The sequence below is a fragment of the Schistocerca cancellata genome, chromosome 5 (genome assembly GCF_023864275.1).
Source record: "Schistocerca cancellata isolate TAMUIC-IGC-003103 chromosome 5, iqSchCanc2.1, whole genome shotgun sequence".
In the NCBI taxonomy this organism is placed as follows: Eukaryota; Metazoa; Arthropoda; class Insecta; order Orthoptera; family Acrididae; genus Schistocerca; species Schistocerca cancellata.
Window position 1 is genome coordinate 71,511,909 of NC_064630.1, and position 25,783 is coordinate 71,537,691.

The 25,783-nt window shown below is 45.5% G+C and overlaps 1 protein-coding gene across 1 annotated transcript in view; it reads right to left on the reverse strand.

The window, feature by feature from the left end:
- LOC126188367 (atrial natriuretic peptide receptor 1-like) overlaps nt 1–25,783 on the reverse strand; it is a 362,237-nt gene that overhangs the window by 325,219 nt on the left and 11,235 nt on the right. The window contains exon 4 of the mRNA XM_049929966.1: nt 4,433–4,524. Coding sequence (XP_049785923.1) covers nt 4,433–4,524 — 92 coding nt within the window. The remainder of the gene's footprint in view (nt 1–4,432; nt 4,525–25,783) is intronic.

Consider the following 25,783-nt stretch of genomic DNA (forward strand, 5'->3'; position numbering starts at 1 on the left):
TTGAGGAATGTATGTTTGCTTCTAAAATAGATTGAATATACAGCTCCTTAACTATTTGACTGTGTTCCTTTCAAGTAACATAGCTAGAACAACTTGTTGTTGTTGTTGTGGTCTTCAGTCCAGAGACTGGTTTGATGCAGCTCTCCATGCTACTGTATCCTGTGCAAGCTTCTTCATCTCCCAGTACCTACTGCAACCTACATCCTTCTGAATCTGCTTAGTGTATTCATCTCTTGGTCTCCCTCTACGATTTTTACCCTCCACGCTGCCCTCCAATACTAAATTGGTGATCCCTTGATGCCTCAGAACATGTCCTACCAACCGATCCCTTCTTCTGGTCAAGTTGTGCCACAAACTTCTCTTCTCCCCAATCCTATTCAATACCTCCTCATTAGTTATGTGATCTACCCATCTAATCTTCAGCATTCTTCTGTAGCACCACATTTCAAAAGCTTCTATTCTCTTCTTGTCCAAACTATTTACCGTCCATGTTTCACTTCCATACATGGCTACACTCCATACAAATACTTTCAGAAATGACTTCCTGACACTTAAATCTATACTCGATGTTAACAAATTTCTCTTCCTCAGAAACGCTTTCCTTCCCATTGCCAGTCTACATTTTATATCCTCTCTACTTCGACCATCATCAGTTATTTTGCTCCCCAAATAGCAAAACTCCTTTACTACTTTAAGTGTCTCATTTCCTAATCTAATACCCTCAACATCACCCGACTTAATTCGACTACATTCCATTATCCTCATTTTGCTTCTGTTGATGTTCATCTTATATCCTCCCTTCAAGACACCATCCATTCCGTTCAACCGCTCTTCCAAGTCCTTTGCTGTCTTTGACAGAATTACAATGTCATCTGCGAACCTCAAAGTTTTTATTTCTTCTCCATGGATTTTAATTCCTACTCCAAATTTTTCTTTTGTTTCCTTCACTACTTGCTCAATATACAGATTGAATAACATCGGGGATAGGCTACAACCCTGTCTCACTCCCTTCCCAACCACTGCTTCCTTTTCATGCCCCTCGACTCTTATAACTGCCATCTGGTTTCTGTACAGATTGTAAATAGCCTTTCGCTCCCTGTACTTTACCCCTGCCACCTTTAGAATTTGAAAGAGAGTATTCCAGTCAACATTGTCAAAAGCTTTCTCTAAGTCTACAAATGCTAGAAACGTAGGTTTGCCTTTCCTTAATCTTTCTTCTAAGATAAGTCGTAAGGTCAGTATTGCCTCACGTGTTCCAGTATTTCTACGGAATCCAAACTGATCTTCCCCGAGGTCGGCTTCTACTAGTTTTTCCATTCGCCTGTAAAGGATTCGTGTCAGTACTTTGCAGCTGTGGCTTATTAAACTGATTGTTCGGTAATTTTCACATCTGTCAACACCTGCTTGCTTTGGGATTGGAATTATTATATTCTTCTTGAAGTCTGAGGGTATTTCGCCTGTTTCATACATCTTGCTCACCAGATGGTAGAGTTTTGTCAGGACTGGCTCTCCCAAGGCCGTCAGTAGTTCCAATGGAATGTTGTCTACTCCGGGGGCCTTGTTTCGACTCAGGTCTTTCAGTGCTCTGTCAAACTCTTCACGCAGTATCGTATCTCCCATTTCATCTTCCATTTCCATAATATTGTCCTCAAGTGCATCGCCCTTGTATAGACCCTCTATATACTCCTTCCACCTTTCTGCATTCCCTTCTTTGCTTAGAAATGGGTTTCCATCTGAGCTCTTGATGTTCATACAAGTGGTTCTCTTATCTCCAAAGGTCTCTTTAATTTTCCTGTGGGCAGTACCTATCTTACCCCTAGTGAGATAAGCCTCTACATCTTTACATTTGTCCTCTATCCATCCCTGCTTAGCCATTTTGCACTTCCTGTCGATCTCATTTTTGAGACGTTTGTATTCCTTTTTGCCTGCTTCATTTACTGCATTTTTATATTTTCTCCTTTCATCAATTAAATTTAATATTTCTTCTGTTACCCAAGGATTTCTACTAGCCCTCGTCTTTTTACCTACTTGATCCTCTGCTGCTTTCACTACTTCATCCCTCAAAGCTACCCATTCTTCTTCTACTGTATTTCTTTCCCCCATTCCTGTCAATTGTTCCCTTATGCTTTCCCTGAAACTCTGTACAACCTCTGGTTCTTTCAGTTTATCCAGGTCCCATCTCCTTAAATTCCCACCTTTTTGCAGTTTCTTCAGTTTTAATCTACAGGTCATAACCAATAGATTGTGGTCAGAGTCCACATCTGCCCCTGGAAATGTCTTACAATTTAAAACCTGGTTCCTAAATCTCTGTCTTACCATTATATAATCTATCTGATACCTTTTAGTATCTCCAGGGTTCTTCCATGTATACAGCCTTCTATCGTGATTCTTAAACCAAGTGTTAGCTATGATTAAGTTGAGCTCTGTGTAAAATTCTACCAGGCGGCTTCCTCTTTCCTTTCTTAGCCCCAATCCATATTCACCTACTACGTTTCCTTCTCTCCCTTTTCCTACACTCGAATTCCAGTCACCCATGACTATTAAATTTTCATCTCCCTTCACTATCTGAATAATTTCTTTTATTTCATCATACATTTCTTCAATTTCTTCGTCATCTGCAGAGCTAGTTGGCATATAAACTTGTACTACTGTAGTAGGTGTGGGCTTCGTATCTATCTTGGCCACAATAATGCGTTCACTATGCTGTTTGTAGTAGCTTACCCGCATTCCTATTTTCCTATTCATTATTAAACCTACTCCTGCATTACCCCTATTTGACTTTGTATTTATAACCCAGTATTCGCCTGACCAAAAGTCTTGTTCCTCCTGCCACCGAACTTCACTAATTCCCACTATATCTAACTTTAACCTATCCATTTCCCTTTTTAAATTTTCTAACCTACCTGCCCGATTAAGGGTTCTGACATTCCACGCTCCGATCCGTAGAACGCCAGTTTTCTTTCTCCTGATAACGACATCCTCTTGAGTAGTCCCCGCCCGGAGATCCGAATGGGGGACTATTTTACCTCCGGACTTATCGCATTTAAATAATTATGTCAGAAAATCTGTGCGAAATTACATTTTTCACTGAAAAGTGAGATCATAACATAAGCTACTACACTGAAGAGCCAAAGAATCTGGCACACCAACCAAATATCGTGTAGGGCCCCTGCGAGCACGCAGAAGTGCCGCAACACGACGTGGTATGGTCTCGACTAACGTCTTAAGTAGTGCTGGTGGGAACTGACGCCGTGACTCTTGCATGGCTGTCCGTAAATCAGTAAGAGTACGAGGGAGTGGAGATCTCTTCTGAACAGCACCCCTCAAGGCATCCCAGATATGCTCAATAATGTTCAATGTCTGGGAAGTTTGGTGGCCAGCGATAAAGTTTGAGCTCAGAAGGGTGTTCCTGTAGCCACCCTGTAGCAATTCTGTAAGTGTGGGATGTCGCATTGTACTGCTAGAATTGCCCAAGTCAGTCTGAATGCACAATGGACCTGAATGGGTGCAGGTTTCAAACATGATGCTTACGTATGTGTCACTTATCAGAGTCGTATCTAGCTGTATCGGGGGTCCCATATCACTCCTACTGCACACGCCGCACACCATTACAGAGCCTCCACCAGTTTGAACAGTCCCCTGCTGACACTCACGGTCCATGGATTCACGAGGCTGTCTCCATACCGCTACACGTCCATCCACTCGATACAATTTGAAGTGGGACTAGTCCGACCAGGCAACATGTGTCCAGTCATCAACAGTCCTATGTAGGTTTTGACGGGCCCAGGCGAGGCATAGATCTTCGTGTCGGGCGGTCATCAACGGTACACGAGTGTGACTTCGGCTCCGAAAACCCATATGGCTGATTTTCGTTGAATGGTTCGCACGCTGACACTTCTTAGTGGTCTAGCATTGAAATCTGCATCAATTTGTGGGAGGGTAGCATTTCTGTCTCGCTGAACGATTCTCCTCAGTCGTCGTTTGTCCCGTTCTTGCAGGATGTTTTTTCGGCTGCAGCGATGTTGGAGATTTGATATTTTACTGGAGTCCTGATGTTAACGGTACATTCGTGAAATGGTCATACGGCTAAGTACCTACTTCATCGCTACCTCGGAGATGCTGTGACTCAACGCTCGTGTGCCGACTATAATACCACGTTCAGTCTCACTTAAATCTTGGTAACCTGCCATTGTAGTAGCAGTAACCGACCTAACAACTGCGCCAGAGACTGGTTGTCTTATATCGGAGTTACCGACCGCAGCGCCATAGTCTGCCTGTTTGCATATATTTGTATTAGAATACGAATGCCTATACCAGTTTCTTTGGCGCTTCAGTGTACATGTTGGACCATCTTCAACAAACACAGGGTGCATCGAATAATGGCCTGCACAAAAAATCGGTGTCACTGTTTGTAAAATTTCCTCTTACTCACCTCGAACTGCTGTGTGACGGGATTCAAATCTTTCAGCACATATTCTGTGATGCGGTCTCCATTCTCATCAATAGACACGTTGCCTGCGATTCCTGCAACACGAAACGAGTATCATCACCTAGTGAATCATTCATTGCTCTTAATTACATCTTTGATGGCGAAAATTTTCTATTATTATTACCATATTTATAATGTACACTATCCGACAAATAAACTGGAGCACCCAGGAGTGGAGGAGGACAGTAAACTCAACTTCGTAAGTTCACAGGGTAGATGGTGCAGTTTAAGCGACAGAAAATTGGAGTCAAATTTTCAGAGAACTTGCCAGTATGAGCCCACGTGACGGTATTACGTAGCACCGCTTCCGGCCTGCATGCATGCAATGATTCTTTGGGAAGAGCGAAATAAAGCCGTTGTATCCTCAAGCATGGCTAGCTGTCCACAATTCTTTTAACTGGTCTTTTGTAACGTGGATACTGTTACTGGGACGAAGTTCGCGTTCGACCTGCTCGCACATATGTTCTATCGTGGACGTACTTGGGAAATCTTGCTGGCTACGAGAGTACTTCAACATCAGGCAGACTGTTCACAGAGACACGTGTCATGTGTGAAGGAGCATTGTCCTGATGAAAAGCGTCACCACAGAACTGTTGCATGAGAAGTAAAAGATGAGGACACAGGACACCCGCGGCGGACCGTTGTGCCAACAGGTATTTATCAATCAGTCTCACCTGTGATCTGAAGTCACACTCGATGGCTGCCCGCACCGTGGCGCTAGGTGTAACACAATTGTGCCTCTCTAAGCCGGCCGCGGTGGTCGTGCGGTTCTGGCGCTGCAGTCCGGAACCGCGGGACTGCTACGGTCGCAGGTTCGAATCCTGCCTCGGGCATGGATGTGTGTGATGTCCTTAGGTTAGTTAGGTTTAAGTAGTTCTAAGTTCTAGGGGACTGATGACCTAAGATGTTAAGTCCCATAGTGCTCAGAGCCATTTTTGAATTGTGCCTCTCCATAACATTGGAAGTATGGCGTCTCTCCCAGTATTACCGCCATACTCGTCAACAGTGGTCATCCAAGGCGACTTGCCACTGAACAAAATTACGCCATTCATCAGCAGTCTGGTTTGTGGTCATGGCAACACGCCGGACGCAACCGTTTGTGTTGTAGTGTCAATGGCAGCTTAAGCATGGGACCTTAATTCCCTAGTGTGCCTCCTGCTAGCAGACCAATGGTGCCGTACGACACACAATTTTGTAGGGAGTCCATGACTTGTCCTCAGACGGCAGGCACTGATATGGAGGGGCTACGATGTCCTTGTTGCACCGTACGAATGTGATGATACTGGCTGTGTAACGCATTACGGCAGCCAATAAAAATAAGAACACAACATTCAGAAAACTGGGAAGCATTTAAGTACTGCACATAATCGCAAAAATTATGTCTTCACTTCGTAACTGAAATGTTGCAAGCTCTGTGCTGAGCGGTCATACAATACACACGGAAGAAAACTACGTCATTTTGTTTTTGGCGAAAAAATACACGAATGTAATACGTCGCATTACTTTCCGTAAATACACTGACCTGCCCGGATAGCTGCACGCGTGGGCACGCTGCTCGTGAGATTCAGAGAATTGTGCTGGCCACCAATCGATCCGACTGAATCCGCTCCGTGGATTTATTACGAAGACTGAAATGCCGATCAGTGACGATGTCGTTCTTATGCGGTTTCTCACGTTCGACTAGGTGAATAGCGGCTGATATCAACATCCCACTTCAGTTACACACAGCAAAAAAGTTTTGCATGTCCCTGGTTCTAAGAACTCCTGAAGACAGACGTTGACCACGGATATTGCATCACAGACACAGTCCCTTTGACTGTTCAGAGATGTCACTAAATCCGCCCAAAGATGTAAACAACCATGCATGAGTAACGCCTATTAGACGGAGGAGGCCCGACAGTCGATCACTTCCAGTTATTCCACCAGCAAGGAGTTATACGGTCGTGTTTTCTGTAGTTCAACCATGCCTACACGGTCAATACCGCGGTTCGTTCGCGTCCGCATTGTTACTTTGTGCCAGGAAGCCTCTTAACAAGGGAACTGTCTCGGAGTGAACCAAAGCGATGTTGTTCGGTCATGGAGGAGACACAGAGAGACAGGAACTGTCGATAACGTGCCTCGCTCAGGCCTCCCAAGGGCTGCTACTGCATTGGATGACAGCTACCTACGGATTATGGCTTGGAGGAACCCTCACAGCAACACCACCATATTCAATAATGATTTTCGTGCAGACATAGGACGTCGTGTTAAACTGAAACTGTGCGCAATAGGCTGTATGATGTGCAACCTCACTCCGGACGTCGAAGGCGAGTCCATCTTTGCAACCACGACACCACGCTGTTCGGTACAGACGGGCCCAACAACATGCCGAATGGTCCGCTCAGGACTGGAATCAAGTTCTCTTCACCAATAAGTGTCGCATATTCCTTCAACCAGTCTGGAGGCAACCCGGTCATGCTGAACGCATCACACACACTGTGCATCGAGTGCAACTAGGTGGAGGTTCCCTGCTGTTTTGGGGTGGCATTATGTGGTGCCGACGTACGCTGCTGATGGTCACGGAAGGCGCCGTAACGGCTGTACGGTACGTGAATTCCATCCTCCGACCGACAGTGCTACCATATCGGCAGCATATTGGCGAGGCATTCGTCTTCATGGACAACAATTCTCGCCCACGTAGTGCACATCTTGTGAATGACTACCTTCAGGATAAGGACATCGCTCGACTAGAGTGGCCAGCATGTTATGCAGACATGAACACTATCGGACATGCCTGGGTTAGATTGAAAAGGGCTGTTTATGGCCGACGTGACTCACCAACCACGCTGAGCCATCTACGCTGAAACGGTGTTGAGGATTGGGACAATGTGGACCACCAGTGCCTTGATGAAGCTCTGGATAGTATGCCATGAAGAGTACAGGCATGCATCAATGCTAGAGGACGTGCTACTGGGTATTAGAGGTACCGGTGTGTACAGCAATCTGGACCACTACCTCTGAAGGTCTCATTGTATGGTGGTACTACACGCAATGTGTGGTTTTTATGCATCAATGCAAGAGGACGTGCTACCGGGTATCAGAGGTACCGGTGTGTACAGCAGTCTGGACCACTGCCTCTGAAGGTTTCGTTGTATGGTGGTACTACACGCAATGTGTGTTTTTCATGAGCAATAAAAAGAGAGAAAATGATATTTATGCTGATCTCTATTCCAGTTTTCTGTACAGGTTCCGGAACTCTCGGAACGGAGGTGATGGAAAACTTTTTTTGATGTGTGTGTGTGTGATTCTCAATCATTTTTAGAACTCTCGAAATCTATCTCACTCTCTCAAACAGGATAATGCTAGACGCAGACAGATGGGATACACAAATTATGTCCCGACCCCGGGAGGAGTGGACAGGTTGGGAGGGGGGAGGGGGTGGGAGGGGGGGAGGGAGGAAGGGAAGTGACAGGAAGGACATCCGGCCACCGACAGTCACTAACATTGCTAAATCCAGATTAACACACCAACCACGTGAAGACGGAGCAAAAGTCCAGGAAAAATAAGAAGAAATAAAAGATTTTCCGTACATGAACTAATGAGCGAGAACATGTCTAGTGCCTGCCGCAAGACGTAATGCTGCCTGGTGCCGTTGTGGGCACATGAGTTGGTAACGAAAGTATATAAACAGAGCAGAGACGATTGTGCAAGCACTCTAGTGACGGTACCAGCTGCAAAGCAGCTTTGACAAATTGTTATGGCCCAGTGAACCTAGTAATGAACATTTCTGCAATGTTAAGCCTGGTAGGCACCTGCTACTGTTCTGAGTAATCTAATACGACGAGATGAATTGGAGCGGAGCTTGCACCTAAGAACAGCACACCAGAAAACGGTCATCGACTACCACCAGTCGTCACCCCTCAGCAGCAGTGAGATGGTTCTGTGACACTGCTCTTCGTGTCAGTGCCCTGGGCCCAGCCTTTGGGATGCAACTTCGACTTGACTGACTTACTCGTGATGACAGCCACTTCTGTTATTGCCTCTGTTCAAGAACATTTCTGTCGGACGTACAAACATCGACCGATCTACGAAATCAGCTGGGAGTAGCTACATTCAAGTCTCTCCTGGTCCAGTCGTCGTTGTCAAAAAGCTGAGCAGCAGTGTGGCGTTAAGTCTCTTTTGGACAGTGCCGTGCCACTGGCACCACCACCACTACCGTCACGGGGGCGCCACGAATCCCTGTTCGCCACCAGACCCTTCGGGTGCTAGGACAACTCAGCATTCTGCCAACTTCAAGGAGCTAAGACATGGGTGATGCAGCCTCTGCCGAGGTACCAGCACAGGACTTTCTCGTCCTGTAATCCTGGTGGAGAGTCGCAGTCTGACGTATTGATTCCGAAGCAGTTACGTCTGGCCGATCGAAGCAGTTACGTCTGGTCGACCCATCAATGGGCAGGAAACACGATACCGTAATGACGCAGCAGTGGCCCCAGCTGGGAGTGCACCAAGGCTGGACCTGAGGCGATCGTAATGTGAGAAGCTGTAAAGGCGTATTCGCCTAGTTTTCCATCGACACTAGCACCTTCAGAGTCCAATGATTGTAGGTAAAATGCAATAAAGGAGGTCTTGTAGCAGTGAACTGCCTTCACCTGCTGCAGCTGCATCCATCATCGGCAGAGAATTGCCATCTACAGCTTGCCATCCACGCAACCCCACAATAATTGGTTCAGAGATTTGTCTTCTCTTGCTACGCAGTGATGCCTCGGAAAGCTGCAGAAGGTCGGTGAAACCACAAGTAGGCGACAGTGTGTTGGACGTCCACCCCTCGTCACAGGTCATTGAGGACGAGAGCTTCCCTGCTCTGAAGACAGGACAGGCAGCGATGTGCGACAGATCTGATGACAGAGGACGAGGGCTGGATCTTAAATAGTGGCCACTATTTATTCACAACTGATACAAATGAGGTACATGTTTTCATCTGTTACTGTCCTTCAGGATAGTCACCAGTGTTGTGTAGAACCCGTTGCCAGCGATGCGGAAGACGTAGTATATAGTTAGCAGAGCCTGTTCTGTTGATGGTGCGAATGGAGTGGTCTACTGCCTGTCGAATATCTGGAACAGTTGCGAAGCGAATGCCACGAAATGGTTCCTTCATCTTCGGAATTAAATCAAAGTCACAAAGACTTAACTCCGGAGAGTATGGTGGATCGTACTTCCCAGTCCCATCGACCGAACAGAGCAGCCACAGCCTGCGCTGTAATGCGCCCGCGCGTTGTCGTGCAAAATGGTGGGTTGGTTGCGCAAGTATCACCGCTTCTTTCGTCAAGCTGGTAGCAAGTGATGCTCCAAAAATGAACAGTCATACTGTGCAATGACGGTCTGCCGTAGAGAAACGTAATGCGTTGGATAACACCATCACAGTCCTATACGAAAATCACCATAATTTTAGACCGCTCCATTCGCACCATCAACAGAACAGGCTCTGCAAACGGTATACTACGCGTTCCACATCGATGTCAACGGGTTCTACACAACGCTGGTGACTATTTTGAAGGACAGTAACAGGTGCAACCATGTAACTCTTTTGTATCGGTTGTGAATAAATAGTTGCAACTATTTAAGTTCCAACCCTCGTATAATAATGGTGCAGGAACATGCGTTTCGCAGTACACATGTGACGCCCAGTCGGACGAATCACGTTTCTTGTCAAAAGAAAACGCTTTAGGTCCCCATTTTCGGTTCTATAATCCAGCAGTCTGGAATATACCTGCGCATACACGTCTGGTGCCACGTACTACAGGAAACCTACCAAGAACATGTCGAATCCATACCAAGCAGAATCGCTGCTGCATTGCGCTGCGTTGCAATACGCCTTACAGGTGGACCAGCAAGCAATTAAGCAGGTGACAATGATGCTTTGGTTCATCATCATGTGCGAAGGTGTGCTGGTCAAATGAGGACAATGTGGAACAATCGGGTTCATCAACAAAAAGTATCTTTTGGAAAATAAAACTATCATCTTCAGTCGGTTCAATACACTGAGGTGACAAACGTCGTGGGGTACCTCTAACTATCATGTCGGACCTCGTTTTTCCCCTTGGACTCAACAAGTCGTTAGCAGTTCCCTGCAGAAATATTGCACCATGCTGATTCTATAGCCATTCATAATTGCGAAAGGCTCCCGGCACACAATTTGCACACGAACTGACCTCTCGATCCTGTCCCACAAATATTCGATAGGACGCCGGGCGATCAGTGTGGCCACGTCATTCTCTCAAATCGTCCCCAACATTCGTCCAACCAATCACGAACAATTATGGCTCCGTGACAAGGCGCAACGTCATCTATAAAAATTCCACCGCTGTTTGGGAACATGAGGTTCATGAAGGGCTGCAAATGCTCTCCAAATGGCCGAACATAACCATTTCCAATCAATGATCGGTTCAGTTGGACCAGAGGTGTCAGTTCATTCCATGTATACACAGCCCATACCTTCATAGAGCCACCTCAACTAGCTCAGTGCCTTGTTGACAACCTGCGTCCATAGCTTCGTGGGATGTGCTCCACACTCAGATTGTACCATCAGATCTTACCAACTGAAATCGGGAGTCATCTGATCAAGCCACTGCTTTCCAGTAGTCTAAGGTCCACCCGATATCGTCATGAGCCCAGGAGAGGCGCTGCAAGCGACGTCGTGCTGTTAGCAAAGGGACTGGCGTCGGCCGTCGACTGTTATAGCTCATTAACACCAGATTTACATGCACCGCCCTGACAGATACGTAGTGTTGCTTGTCCGTTAGCACTGACAACTCTACGTAAACGCCGCTTCTCTCGGCCGTTAAGTGAAAGCCGTCGGTCACTGCATTGTCTGTGGTGATAGGTAATGCCTGAAATCTGGTATTCTCGGCACACTCTCTACGTTGTGGATCTCGGAAAATGTAATTCCGTAAAGATTTGAGAAATGTAATGTCTCATTCCTATCTGTAACTACCATTCTGCGTTCAAAATCTGTCAATTTCCGTCGTGCGGCCATAATCAGGTCGGAAATCACTTCGTATAAATCACCTGAACATAAATGACAGGTCCACTAATTCACTGCCTTTTTATGTCTTGTATAACGTTATGTGTATTCGTGCTTATCGCTAGTGACGACTTTCGTCGTCTCAGGGTAAGGTTTATTTTACACCGTTCTCTATTTAAGCGTAGCTGGTTATTCATCGTGTGGATCCCATGCAGAGGAATAGTAAACCGAGCACGAGCTTTCCTCGCAATCTTTTCTGCTTCCCCTCTGTGACAGTAAGTACTCATTCGTGCGATATTGCTAGGTATTGGTGTTCCGTTGGTGCAATATGCGTAGGAAAAGTTCGATTAATCTTCTCAGAAAATAGAGGAAACAACAGTTACAAGGAAAATACCTTTACTGGCCTTCAAAGTGATCAGAATTAGCAACAACAGTCTTCTGATATCGGTTGCAAGGCTTTTGTGAACTATCATCAAACACTTCTTGCGGAGTGTCTCGAAACACCTTGGTCATGCGTTGTTGGATACACGCATCATTACAGACGATGAGATTGTTGGATACAGGCATCATTGCAGGCGATGAGACCGGTTGCTGCCACTATGATTCGTGATGGCTGGGTGTTGTGTGCTGTCCTTAGGTTAGGTAGGTTTAAGTAGTTCTAAGTTCTAGGGGACTGATGACCGTAGATGTTGAGTCCCATAGTGCTCAGAGCCATTTGAACCATTTTGAACCACTATGATTCGGAGCCCAATCAACAGTCAGTGGCATGGTTTTTATAGCCCTTCCCGCCTTCCTCGGGTAGAAATTCATGATGCATCTTCACTACATCCATACTCTGCAAGTCACCCGACGGTGTGTGGCGGAGGGTACCCTGAGTACCTCTATAGCTTCTCCCTTCCAATCCAGTCTCGTATTGTTGGTGGAGAGAAAGATTGTCGGTATGCCTATGTTTGGGCTCTAATCTCTCTGATTTTATCCTCATGGTCTCTTCGCGAGATATACGTAGGGGGGCGCAATATACCTGCTTGCCCCTCGGTGAAGGTATGTTCTCGAAACTTCAACAAAAGTCCGTACCGAGCTACTGAGCGTCTCTCTTGCAGAGTCTTCCACTGGAGTTTATCTACCATCTCCGTAACGCTTTCGCGATTACTAAATGATCCCGTAACAAAGCGCGCTGCTCTCCGTTAGAACTTCGCTATCTCCTCTATCAACCCTATCTGGTACGGATCCCACACCGGCGAGCAGTATTCAAGCAGTGGGCAAGCCTTTGCTGCCGACAAATGCTATCAACATCGTCTTAACCCTGGATTTTGTCAGCCGACTTTCTTTGGGAGGTGCAGAAGACGATGAATACCACACCTTAGACAGTCTCTTGTGCTCCGTATCGTAATGGTAACAAACAGGTCTCATCTCCTGTAACGATGCGGATATCAGCAACGCGTGACCACGATGCTTCGAGGGATCACCTAGCGAGGTGACGCACTGGTCAGAACACTGGACGCGCATTCCGGAGGACGATGGTTCAAATCCACGTCTTGCCACCTTGATTTAGGCAATCCGTGATTTTCCTAGATCGCTTCAGGCAAATGCTGCAATGGTTCCTCTGAAGGGGCACAGCCGATTTCCTTCCCCATCCTTCCCTAATCCGAACTCCGTCTCTAATGACCTCGTTGTGCACGGACGTTAAAACTGATCTCCACCTCCTCCTCGAGAGATTCCATAAGAGGAGTTTGCTGCCAATTTCCAACAGGTGTACAAATGGTATGAGAAGTATATTGTACCGAATGGCAATTGCTTTGAAGGCTAGTAAAAGTATTTTCTTTGTAATTCTTATTTTCTTTATTTTCTGAGATCGTTAACCGCACTTTTCGGTCGAACCTTGTACATAACATTACAATTACTACCAACGTAGAAATATTTAAAATAGGCCAATCCTGTAGCCAGTTCGCTATTTTATGAATTGACGAAACGAGTTTAGGTGTGATTCTATCAAAATTTTTATGTTTATTATGAAAAATAGTTCTCCGGATCTAAATCCTGCTGTTTGTTGGCGCAAATAGGTTACAGGAAAGCTGACACGTATAGATATACCTCATTAAATTCCTGTGAGTTATTAACGCTGCCCCATCTGTTGTCGTTGCAGATAATCGGACTGGGTGACACAGAATCGTATGAAATATTGCATGTAGTGCGCGTGTTAGAATTTACGTACAATTAATTTAATTAACATTTATGTTCGAACTAATGACCTGCGTAATTCTCGCCCTCTTATAAAATGCTAGCCGATGGGATTTAGCGCATAATATTTGAAGGCGTCCTGCATTCTATCCCCACTGCTTGCCTCCTACCCTTTCACTTCCGCAATCAGCGCTACAGCTCTACGTTCCAGTCTTAGGCCTACACGATCAACATTTACTTTTCTAAAACACTATCCTTATTGTTGCTCCACAAATCAAATCATAATTTTTACGCCATTCTACGTCGTTTCCGGCATTTCTGCATCCAGTCAATTCACTGGATATAGAGAACTCAGATGTGCATGACTGTTTCCACTGTTACAAGCTTTAAGTGGGAAGCATAAACTTGAGCTATGGAGCACAACTCAATTTAGACTATTCATCAAAAGTACGCAGCGTGGACCGAGCGAGGACGACAGTTCAAACCCGCGTCAGGCCATCCTGATTTAGGTTTCCCGTGATTTCCCTATATCACCTCAGGCGAACGCCGGAATGGTTTCTTTGAAAGAGCGCTGCCGATATCGTCCCTCCACTTCCCTAATGTGATGGGGCCGATGACCTCTCTGATTGGTCCCCTCCCCTCGCCCTGATCAACCAACCAACCTACACTGCCCGACAAAAAGGTGAAATATCTAGAGTACATGGACAGATGTCGAGGTAACTTACTACATTTGCACACCATCGGCGAGCGTGTAAATGATTAGAGTAGGGCGATTTCTGTTCACGTTTAGGGTTGTTGCCAGGCCTCGTAGAGTATGCAAGTGACCTCAAGAGCCTCAGATGTCGAGTGATCAGTCTGAAGGACACGGAGATGCCGCCTGCACATGTGAGACAATGTTACCAGTACTTGATAAAGTTTCAGATGGGCCTTACTTTGGGTCTCCATTTGGCCGGATGATCGAATCATGCAGTACACAGATTTTTAGGGCATTCGGATTTGACAGTGGCCCGATTCTGAACTACGTAGGTCCATGAGAGCAGTCATACTCGTCGACATGTTTCGGTCGATCATGTCTAACAAACACGAGCGACGATCGCTGTATTTAGCACCACACACATCGTAACGCCTTCACACCTGCGGCTGCCTTCCAAATAATGAATTCCCTGCAACATTCTGCGTCATCCCACACCACTGGTCGGAGATTAGCGGCAGCCGAACTAGGAGATGACCGTCCCTAGGGTAGGCTATCGCAACAAAGCCGGCTGTGTTTGAAGTTGTGCCCTACAAGAAAGCAAGGCATTCTGATGAATGGCGTCATACTGTGTTCAGCTATGAATCGCACTTCTGCGCTACTCCTGATGATTTTGGAGAGGCATAGCGGTGTCACTCTTGACGTCATGGTGCGAGAAGAGGGGTCCACGGGAAATACGGGCCCCACAACGAACTTGTGACGTCAAACTTGCCTTGCCCGACATATATCGCAAACACTCGGCCACTACTAGCTCCAGCCGCGAAATCAGTATGCAAATGAAAAGAAACCCAATAAGTCCTTAACTTTGTCATATATTACCGTGAGCGTTCGTCTATTTAAATGTGCAACTACGAAGAATTAAAGTGGATTCAAATAAGCTTGCTCCGCGCTGGAGAAGATCGGTTTAACTCGGAAGATCTATAGTGTCACGAACTGTGACGTAGGCCACAGGGCTCGTGTATCTCGCTGGCGCCAGTGGCGAGCTATCGGATGGGGCTTCAGGTCACGGCTGGTAGTAGTCTAAAGGTCACGGTCGTCCTACGTCCTCATGTGTTACGTCTCATACGACAGTATCTTGGTGTCATTTTTTGGCAGAATAATGCTCGTCTATACAGGGCACGTGCCTCTATGCACTGCCTGCGTGCTATTGAGATACTCCTGTGACCAATAAGATCACCCAATATGTCCACGATAGAACATGTATCGCAACAGATCGGACGTCAGGTCCATCCCAGTGCCAATATATGTTACAACAGTTATAGCAGTTGTAGGGCGGTTTCCCTCAGGAGAAATTACCACAGCATTATAACAGCCTTACGAAGCGAAACAGTGCACGCATACAGGCCAGAGCGCGTGCAGTGTGAATTTGACTCGATTCTGTAATCACTGCGAAAACATCACATACCTTCTCAAGCCATTAACTTTCATAAATTTTTAGACAACATAGTTGTATGGAGATAAACAGCGATTTATTTACTTATAGTCAATTATTAAAAATGACAGTCACAATCGCATTATTTATTTTGCCGCCAACCGGTTTCAACCCGCGATGGGGTCATCTTCAGGGCAATTTACACCATTTGGTCGCTCGCTGGAGTCGTCGCCTTGCCTGTGCATGGTTGGTAACTGACAACATGAGCATGACGGTTACCAAACGTGCACAGGCAGCGCGACGACTCCAGCAAGCGACCAAATGGTGTAAATTGCCCTGAAGATGACCCCATCGCGGGTTGAAACCGGTTGGCGACAAAATAAATAATGCAATTGTGACTGTCATTTTGAATAATTGATTAAGTTCCATTTTATTTCTCCTTCCCTTCTCGGTGCTTTTTGTTTCAGACTGTGTGATTTCCACTACACTCTAGTCAAACTACAAATTCTGTACTAAATAACGTTCATGCAAACGACTGCAGTAGGTTCAAACTTGCGGAAGGTCGACCGTAGAGCACCACTGCCTTACAGCCCAATTTTTACTTCTGGGAACAATACAAAGTCAAGGCGATATAAAAGCTATAGTGAGGTATGTCAGAGTGTTAAGGCCTCTTTTGCGACAGAGAAATTTCGATGTATGGACAAACGTGCTGTAATATGACCATGAAGAAAGAAACATCGAATCTCCGCCCTCTTCGCGGTCGAAAGGTTTCATCCATCGCTCCGACTTTACGATGAAACAAAACCACAGTTGGTAATTCTTGGTAATAAAACTATACAGGATGAGTCACCTAACATTACCGCTGGATATATTTCGTAAACCACATCAAATACTGACGAACCGATTCCACAGACCGAACGTGAGGAGAGGGGCTAGTGTAATTGGTTAATACAAACCATAAAAAAATGCACGGAAGTATGTTTTTTAACACAAACCTACGTTTTTTTAAATGGAACCCCGTTAGTTGTGTTAGCACATCTGAACATATAAACAAATACGTAATCAGTGCCGTTTGTTGCATTGTAAAATGTTAATTACATCAGGAGATATTGTAACCTAAAGTTGACGCTTGAGTACCACTCCTCCGCTGTTCGATCGTGTGTATCGGAGAGCACCGAATTACGTAGGGATCCAAAGGGAAAGGTGATGGACTTTAGGTACAGAAGAGACTGGAACAGCACATTACGTCCACATGCTAACACCTTTTTATTGGTCTTTCTCACTGACGCACATGTACATTACCATGAGGGGCGAGGTACACGTACACACGTGGTTTCCGTTTTCAATTACGGAGTGGAATAGAGTGTGTCCCGACATGTCAGGCCAATAGATGTTCAATGTGGTGGCCATCATTTGCTAAACACAATTGCAATCTCTGGCGTAATGAATGTCGTACACGCCGCAGTACATCTGGTGTAATGTCGCCGCAGGCTGCCACAATACGTTGTTTCATATCCTCTGAGGTTGTAGGCACATCACGGTACACATTCTCCTTTAACGTACCCCACGGAAAGAAGTCCAGAGGTATAAGGGGCTGGCCAGTTGATGCGTCCTCCACGTCCTATGAAACGCCCGTCGAACATCCTGTCAAGGGTCAGCCTAGTGTTAACTGCGGAATATGCAGGTGCACCAACATGCTGATACCACATACGTCGACGCGTTTCTAGTGGGATATTTTCGAGCAACGTTGGCAGATCATTCTGTAGAAACGAGATGTATGTTGCAGCTGATTGGGCCCCTGCAATGAAGTGAGGACCAATGAGGTTGTCGCCCATGATTCCACACCATACATTTACAGTCCACGGTCGCTGTCGCTCTACCTGTCTGAGCCAGCGAGGATTGTCCACGGACCAGTAATGCATGTTCCGTAGATTCACTGCCCCGTGGTTTGTGAAACCCGCTTCATCGGTAAACAGGTAGAACTGCAACGCATTCTCTGTTAATGCCCATTGACAGAACTGCAGCCGGTCGGAGTGGCCGAGCGGTTAAAGGCGCTACAGTCTGGAACCGCACGACCGCTACGGTCGCAGGTTCGAATCCTGCCTCGGGCATGGATGTGTGTGAGGTCCTTAGGTTAGTTAGGTTTAAGTAGTTCTAAGTTCTAGGGGACTTATGACCACAGCAGTTGAGTCCCATAGTGCTCAGAGCCATTTGAACCATTTTTGAACAGAACTGCACTCGATGATTAAAGTCATCACCATGTAATTGCTGATGTAGCGACACATGAAACGGGTGAAAGCGGTGACGATGCAGTAAGCGCATGACACTACTTTGACTCAGTCCGCCGGCTCTCGCAATGTCCGTGTACTCATGTGTGTTTATGGCAACAGCAGCTAACACACCAACTGCACCCGCTTCTCCTGTGACGGGCCTGTTACGGACCCGTTTGCGTGCTACGACCATACCTGTTGCATACAGTTGGCGGTAGATGTTTTGCAATGTGCGGCACGTTGGATGCTCTCTGTCCGGGTACCGTTCTGCATACATCCTGCAGGCTTCAGCTGCATTTCGTCGACACTCGCCATAGATGAGTATCATCTCCGCCTTTTCAGAGTTCGAATACAACATGGTCACAGTTCCTACAACACTACACTATTACAGACGTCTGGTAACACGGTGTACTACAGTTGGTCTGCGTGCGGAGACGAATGCAGAATAACAATAGCAGCAAGCGCTACATACGGACACTGCGACACCTAGATCAAACCACAACAGTGCACTACAGCCACACTAGTAAACAAGGTCGTCATCGTAAACATGTCCCTGCGGATACTGCTCGCCGACCGTGGCCCGTGTTTGTTACAAAACGCAACTGAACGTCGGAGGTTTCAAGCGTCAACTTTAGGTTACAATATCTCCGGATGTAATTAACATTTTACAATACAACAAACGGCACTGATTACGTATTTGTTTATATGTTCAGATGTGCTAACAAAACTAACGTGGTTCCATTTAAAAAAACGTAGGTTTGTGATAAAAAACATACTTCCGTGCATTTTTTATGGTTTGTATTAGACAATTACTCTAGCCCCTCTCCTCACGTTCGGTCTGTGGAATCGGTTCGTCAGTATTTGATGTGGTTTACGAAATATATCCAGCGGTAACGTTAGGTGACTCACCCTGTATATCGTAGTCCGTTATATTCATATAATGACATTTCACACTGTCAAAGTTTCTGATATATACACTGAAGAGCCAAAGAAATTGGTACAGGGGCCCTGCCAGTACTCAGAAATGCCGGAACATGGACTCGACTAATGTCCGAAGTGATGCTCGAGAGAACTGACACAATGAATCCAGCAGGGCTCTCCATAAAACCGTAAGAGTACGGGGGGTTGGAGCTCTCTTCAGGACGGTACGTTCCAAGGAATCCCAGATATACTCAATAATGTTCATGCCTGTGGAGTTTGGTGGCTAGAGGAAGGATATAAACTCAGAAGAGTGTTCCTGTAGCCACTCTGTAGCAATTCTGGACGCGTGGAGTGTCGCATTGTCCCGCTGTAATTTCCCAAGTCCGTCGGAATGCACAAAGGACATGAATAGATGCAGATTATCAGACAGGATGCTTAAGTATGTGTATCAAGGCTACACGAGTGGGTCTTCGGCTCCTAAAGCCCATATCGATGATGTTTCGTTGAATGGTTCGCACGCTGACACTTGTTGATGGCCCAGCATTGAAATCTCCAGCAATTTGCGGAAGGGTTGCACTTCTGTCACGTTCTCTTTAGTCGTCATTAGTCCTGCTCTTGCAGGATCTTTTTTCCGGCCGCAGCGATGCCGGAGATCTGATGTTTTACCGATTCCTGTTATTCACGGTACACTTGTGAAATGGTCGTACTGGAAAATCTCCACTTCATCGCTAGCTCGGAGATGATGTCTCCCAGCGCTTGTGCGCCGAGTACAACATCACTTTCAAACTCATTTAAATGTTGATAACCTACCATTGTAGCTGCAGTAACCGATCTAACAACTGTGCCAGACCCTTGTTGTCTTATATAGGCGTTGCCGACCGCAGCACCGTGTTCTGCCTGTTCACATATCTCTGTATTTGAATACGCATGCTGTAAGTAGGCTGTTTAGATTTTTATATTGGTAATGCCACGTGGCGCTCTGTATGAAAATCACTGGCTGTGCTGTGTGCAGCCTGTGGCTAGTTTGCATTGTTGTCTGCCATTGTAGTGTTGGGCAGCGGCAGCTGGATGTGAACAGCGCGTAGAGTTGCGCAGTTGGAGGTGAGCCGCCAGCAGTGGTGGATGTGAGGAGAGAGATGGCGGAGTTTTGTAATTTGTCATGAACTGCTATATATATTATGACTATTAAGGTAAATATATTGTTTGTTCTCTATTAATATCTTTCATTTGTTAACTATCCCTATCAGTAGTTAGTGCCTTCTGTAGTTTGAATCTTTTATTTAGCTGGCAGTAGTGGCGCTCGCTGTATTGCAGTAGTTCGAGTAACGAAGATTTTTGTGAGGTAAGTGATTTGTGAAAGGTATAGGTTAATGTTAGTCAGGGCCATTCTTTTGTAGGGATTTTTGAAAGTCAGATTGCGTTGCGCTAAAAAAACATTGTGTGTCAGTTTAAGCACAGTCTTGTAAAAATTTTTCTAAGGGGACGTTTCACGCTCGCTGTGTTGCAGTAGTTCGAGTAATGAAGATTTTTGTGAGGTAAGTGATTTCCGAAAGGTATAGTTTAATGTTACTCACGGCCATTCTTTTGCAGGGATCTTTGATAGTCAGATTGCGTTGCGCTAAAAATATTGTGTGTCAGTTTAAGCACAGTCCTGTATAAATTGTTCTAAGGGGACGTTTCAATGCCTACACCAGTTTCTTTGGCGGTTAAGTGTATTTGGACCTCTAGACACCATGAAATCCTAGTTTGTCTTTCTAGGAGCCTTTTACCCGTAAAGAATAAAAATTCTTCACGTCCATATGATCTTGAAGGGAGATTTTAACTATAGGTGTACAGGGCCTCGAGGATTCGCCTAAGTGACTGTACCAGTAAAGAAAGATTTTCCTCCAATAAATTTTTTACCCTTGCAAGACCAATGGAGATTGAATGATCAGAGAGCCTTGTTGACCCTGAAAATATGCCTTTGAAATCCTGTAAATGTGGTAGAGAGACGTGTACAATTTTCTATAAAGCCTTAGTTCAGCGCATTGATCAGCTGTTAGTCAACCAGGTAAGGAAGAAAGGTCCGATCGATCGTGTGGCAATTGGAGAGAATCTGGTCAGACGGACAAGGAACGCGAAGGAAATACACCTCAAATAAACCACACCGGCGTTCCTGGAAATTATCTGAGATACTACAGTCGCCTCTGAAGGAAACCAGTGATGCAGAATTGCTTTCATTACATCCGTTTCCTCCAGACAACATCCTTTTATGTCACTTGATAAACTTGGTATGCCTAAATAGATAGGATGAATTATAGGTTCAGGCTACAGTACATGTATGGGCATTTGCAAACGTACATAGAAGAAAAGTATATCCGGTGAACGTGGAGACTTATAAAGTAAATTCGTGTTACAACGTTCTATAAAACGAACACTAGTAATCAGTGTTAAAATCTAGGAAACAGCAGACGGTAAAATGTAACTCAAAACTATGTCACACAGGTAACTGAGGCACTATCCTTTACCCATCTTCAATATCTAAACACATGCAAAGAACACACGGGAATGAATAAATATGAAAATTTAACATATATTAGCACGGGAAACTAAGCATCTTGTCCGTGAGATTTGCGTCAGCAAGGGGTAACGGAACAAATATACTCAAGCATATCACACTTATAAACAAAGAACGCTTCGTTTTTGAGATAATCGAAAGAACATGTTGCCCTTGCAGGGAAATACGATTTTTAGGTCAGAAATGCACATATTTGTAGACTTCTTAGTCCCTCTTTATGTAAAAGTATATTGTCCAAGGTTTCGTCAGCGATTAGCGTCTGTCTCTGAAATCCGATTATGAGGGGTATACCAAATATTTTTTTACGGCTGCTGTAGCTTCTGCAGTGGACTCAAAATGTTTTCCATTCTGAAATCTTGCTTTTTGTACCCCCGAGTGATAGTCCAATGGTGAGAATCTGCAAATGACCGTGAACCGATACTTCTGGATAGATATTTGTGAAGAAAGTTGGTTATTTTATTGTGTACCCCAGACCTATTCTCTCGTATAATACATCCACACAACGGGTACATCAGTTTAATATGTTAAGCCTCACACTTTTTAGCATTTGTCTCCATCATATTCAGTTTCAGGGATAAGCTTTTAAGGCTGTTCCACCTTCGTGAGTTAGTGTTACTCATGCCATCTCTGTTTGGAACCACCAATAACACTTTTTCTACACTGTCTGAAAAAAAATCACAACACCAAAAAATAATTCATGTTGAGCAATGGAATTTCTGGAATACATTTTTCCAGGTAACATATTCAAGTGACTGACACTACAAGATGGCAGGTTAATGCGAGCCCCAGATAAGCCACTGCAAAGGTAAAATGCTGGTACAATAACAACTGGTGTAATCGCCTGTATGTTCAGTGCAAGAATGCAAACGTGAATCCACAGTGTTGTACAGGTGCCGAATGCCAGTTTGTGGGATAGAGGTTCACGCCAGTTGCGCTTGGACTGACAATACAAGAATGTTTAATCCTATTTGTGTAACTGTCACCCTAAGGTGACGTGCTCGATTGGAAACAAATAAGATGATCAAGCAGGTCATGGCAATATGTCGATACTCTGTGGATCATGTTGCGTTACATCAGTGGTGTGTGCGCGAGCGCTATCCTGTTGTGAAATACCCTGTTCATGATTGGCAGTGGTTTCGCGGTTCTAGGCGCCCAGTCCGGAACCGTGCGACTGCTACGGTCGCAGGTTCGAATCCTGCCTCTGGCATGGCTGTGTGTGATGTCCTTAGTTTAGTTAGGTTTAAGTAGTTCTAAGTTCTAGGGGACTGATGACCACAGATGTTAAGTCCTATAGTGCTCAGAGCCATTTGAACAATGATTGGCAGCACAACGGCTCGAATCACCAGACTGGCATACAGATTTGCAGTCGCGGTGCGTGGGAGAACCATGGCAGTGCTCCTGCCGCCATACTAAATCGCACCGAAGACCATAACTGCATGTGTAGGTCCAGTGTGTGTAGCAACCAGACAGGTTGGTTACTGGTCCTCAGCTGGTCTCCATCTAACCAACGCACGGCCATCTCTGGCACCGAGGCAGAGCAAGCTATCATTAGGAAACACAACAGACCTCCACCTTGCCCTCGAATGACTTCTCGTTTGAAACAACTGACGTCGCAAATGGTGGTGGTCTGGCGTCATTGGAATGCTCTTTGCAGGTCGTCCGGCTAGGAGCTGTCCTCGAAGTAACCGATTTGCAACAGTTCGTTAAGTCACCATGGTGCCAACATCTGCTCGGATTGCCGCTGCAGATGCAGTACGACGCGCCACAGCCTTATGCCGAACTCGATGGTCTCCTCTGTCGGTAGTGCCACGAGGCCGTCCGCAGGTCGTTTTTCTTGCAACGGTACATTCTCGTTGTCACCGGTGCTAGCAATCATGTACCGTCGTACATTTCTCCAAGTCTTCCCGCAATAAAGCAGAAGAAACAACCAAAAGTCTCGGAGCTCTATTGCACGACCTCGATGCGCCTTGTTTTTTTATATCTCTTTATACAGTGCAACGCAAACACAGCAGGGTAGCCGAGAGCGCTAACGCGCTGCTTCCTGGACTCGGGTAGGCGCACCGGCCCCGGATCGAAACCGCCTGGCGGATTAACGACGAGGGCCGGTGTGCCGGCCAGCCTGGATGTGGTTTTTGGGCGGTTTTCCACATCCCGCTAGGTGAATACCGGGCTGGTCCCCACGTTCCGCCACAGTTACAGGCGTAGCAGACATTAGCAACACGTCCGCACTATTTCACGATTTACACTAGACGCAGACGGCTGGGGTACACTGATTCCGTCCTGGGGGGTTTCGGTGTGGTGGCAGAAAGGGCATCCAGCCACCCCTAACAGTAACCTTCCCAAATCCGTTGTAACCACGCCGACCCTGCGATCGCTGCGGGACTATGGTGTCAGTGAAAGAAAGAAAGAAAGATACAGTGCAATTCAAAATTATCAATTGAGCAATATTTTTATGTCCATCATGGTCTTTTATAAAACTTAATTAGTTACTAACACACTTTAACCCTCTAACTTGTTCTTATTATCTCTACCCCACAAAACTGGGTCCCTCGTTCGGCAATGCAGGCTGTGCCTCCCTCACGCCAAGGAAAAGGGGAGTGTTTTGGCTGGTGGGCGGAAGATCGTCTTCACTTGGTGTTTCCGGAGAATTTGTCCTATCTTCCCGGACAACGCGCCACAAAAACAACACGGGCAATGCTTGGTAATGTGGACAACTGAAATCCGTTGTCTATCAGATGCTCTATCAATGTGATGAGACATGCATAGGTCGGACGGGAACACCAAAGGCACCCTAGATCGCAGCAGCTTAAAAAATCCGGCAGTAGCAGAACACTGCCCGAAGTAATTACATGGAATGGCTACGACCACAATAAGGTTATGAAATAGAGTAAAAGTTCTGGGACTGCGTCATTAAGAAATCTGTTAGATTCGAGTAAGCGAACCGCCGATAAATCATGTTAGCGGATACATTATGAGTAAGGCATTAAGGTGCTCGAAACAGAAATGAGAAATCAGACATCGAAATGACGTAGAGGAATGTGGACGAACGGCAAGCACAGGTGTGGCCCCACACGTAGGTCGGAGCACTGTGTCGGAGGGAGGAGTGGGGGTAGGGATGCTGGGCGCGGACGGCAGATCAGTGGGAGAGGGGGGAGATAAAACAAAAGCGCGACGCCGCCCCCCCCCCGCCCCCCCCCCGGCCCCCCCCCCCAAATCAGTCACTTCAACCGTGAACTATTTCAACTTTGAAAATACTTTAAAGATGTAAAATGCAAGATGTTGGGTGCACGCAATAGATAATAGGAGGAGGTGGACTATTCATGCATCAAATAGCAAGCAGCGTAATAGCATGGCGGTGAAGTACTGGTGGACTAATTACACGAAATTTTCCAATCGATGCCAAACATTTTGATGAGATTATAACAGATAGGTGACATGAATTTCACAGTTGTATCAGTTTCTCTTCACCTGACTCAATCAGTACATCTACAGGCTGTGATGTGTACTACTCGGTTTTATTAATCATCATTGACTGTTCGCGATCTTAGAAACAATAACAAATTAGCTCCTTCGTTATGAAGAAGCAGTTCTTGTTTTGCCACATTTTCGTCTGTTGTAGCTGTTAGAATTGCAGCTTAGTTCTTGTATATACAGAGTAGAAACATAGAGCTGATGGATATATTAGAGACAATGCGCTTTAAGATACGAAATTTCAGTCAAAATATCTTGAGAAAAATAAACTTCTTTAAGATACGAAATTTCAGTCAAAATACCTTGAGAAAAATAAACGTACAGCGCCTCCCTGCAGCCGAAAGGTCAAATGAACATCTGGTAAGGGAAGGAAGGCAGAAAACAAGAAACCAGAACAGAAGCATTGAAAGGACAAGGGCCATGAGTGCAAATCTCGGACATTCTAAAGAGGTGACATAGAAAAAATGTTATGTTGAGCTTTAAATTTCAGTTACTTAAAATTATGTATTTCAAAGTTTATGTATCTTTTTTTCTAAATCTATGAAGGCTACAATTACGAAATTTTCGACACTTATTTCTATAAACCCATTAAACGTTGTCTCAAGAGCAAATTTTTAAGTTCTGAATCCAAACAAAGATATGGAGCGAATTGCTTACAGAATTAGAATCAAAAATATTATAATTCACCTACTCGTTATATTCAAAAACCTTCATCAGAGAAGCTTGCCATATGCAAAGAGACAAAACAGGAAATTTTGTAGAAATCTCTTTAAT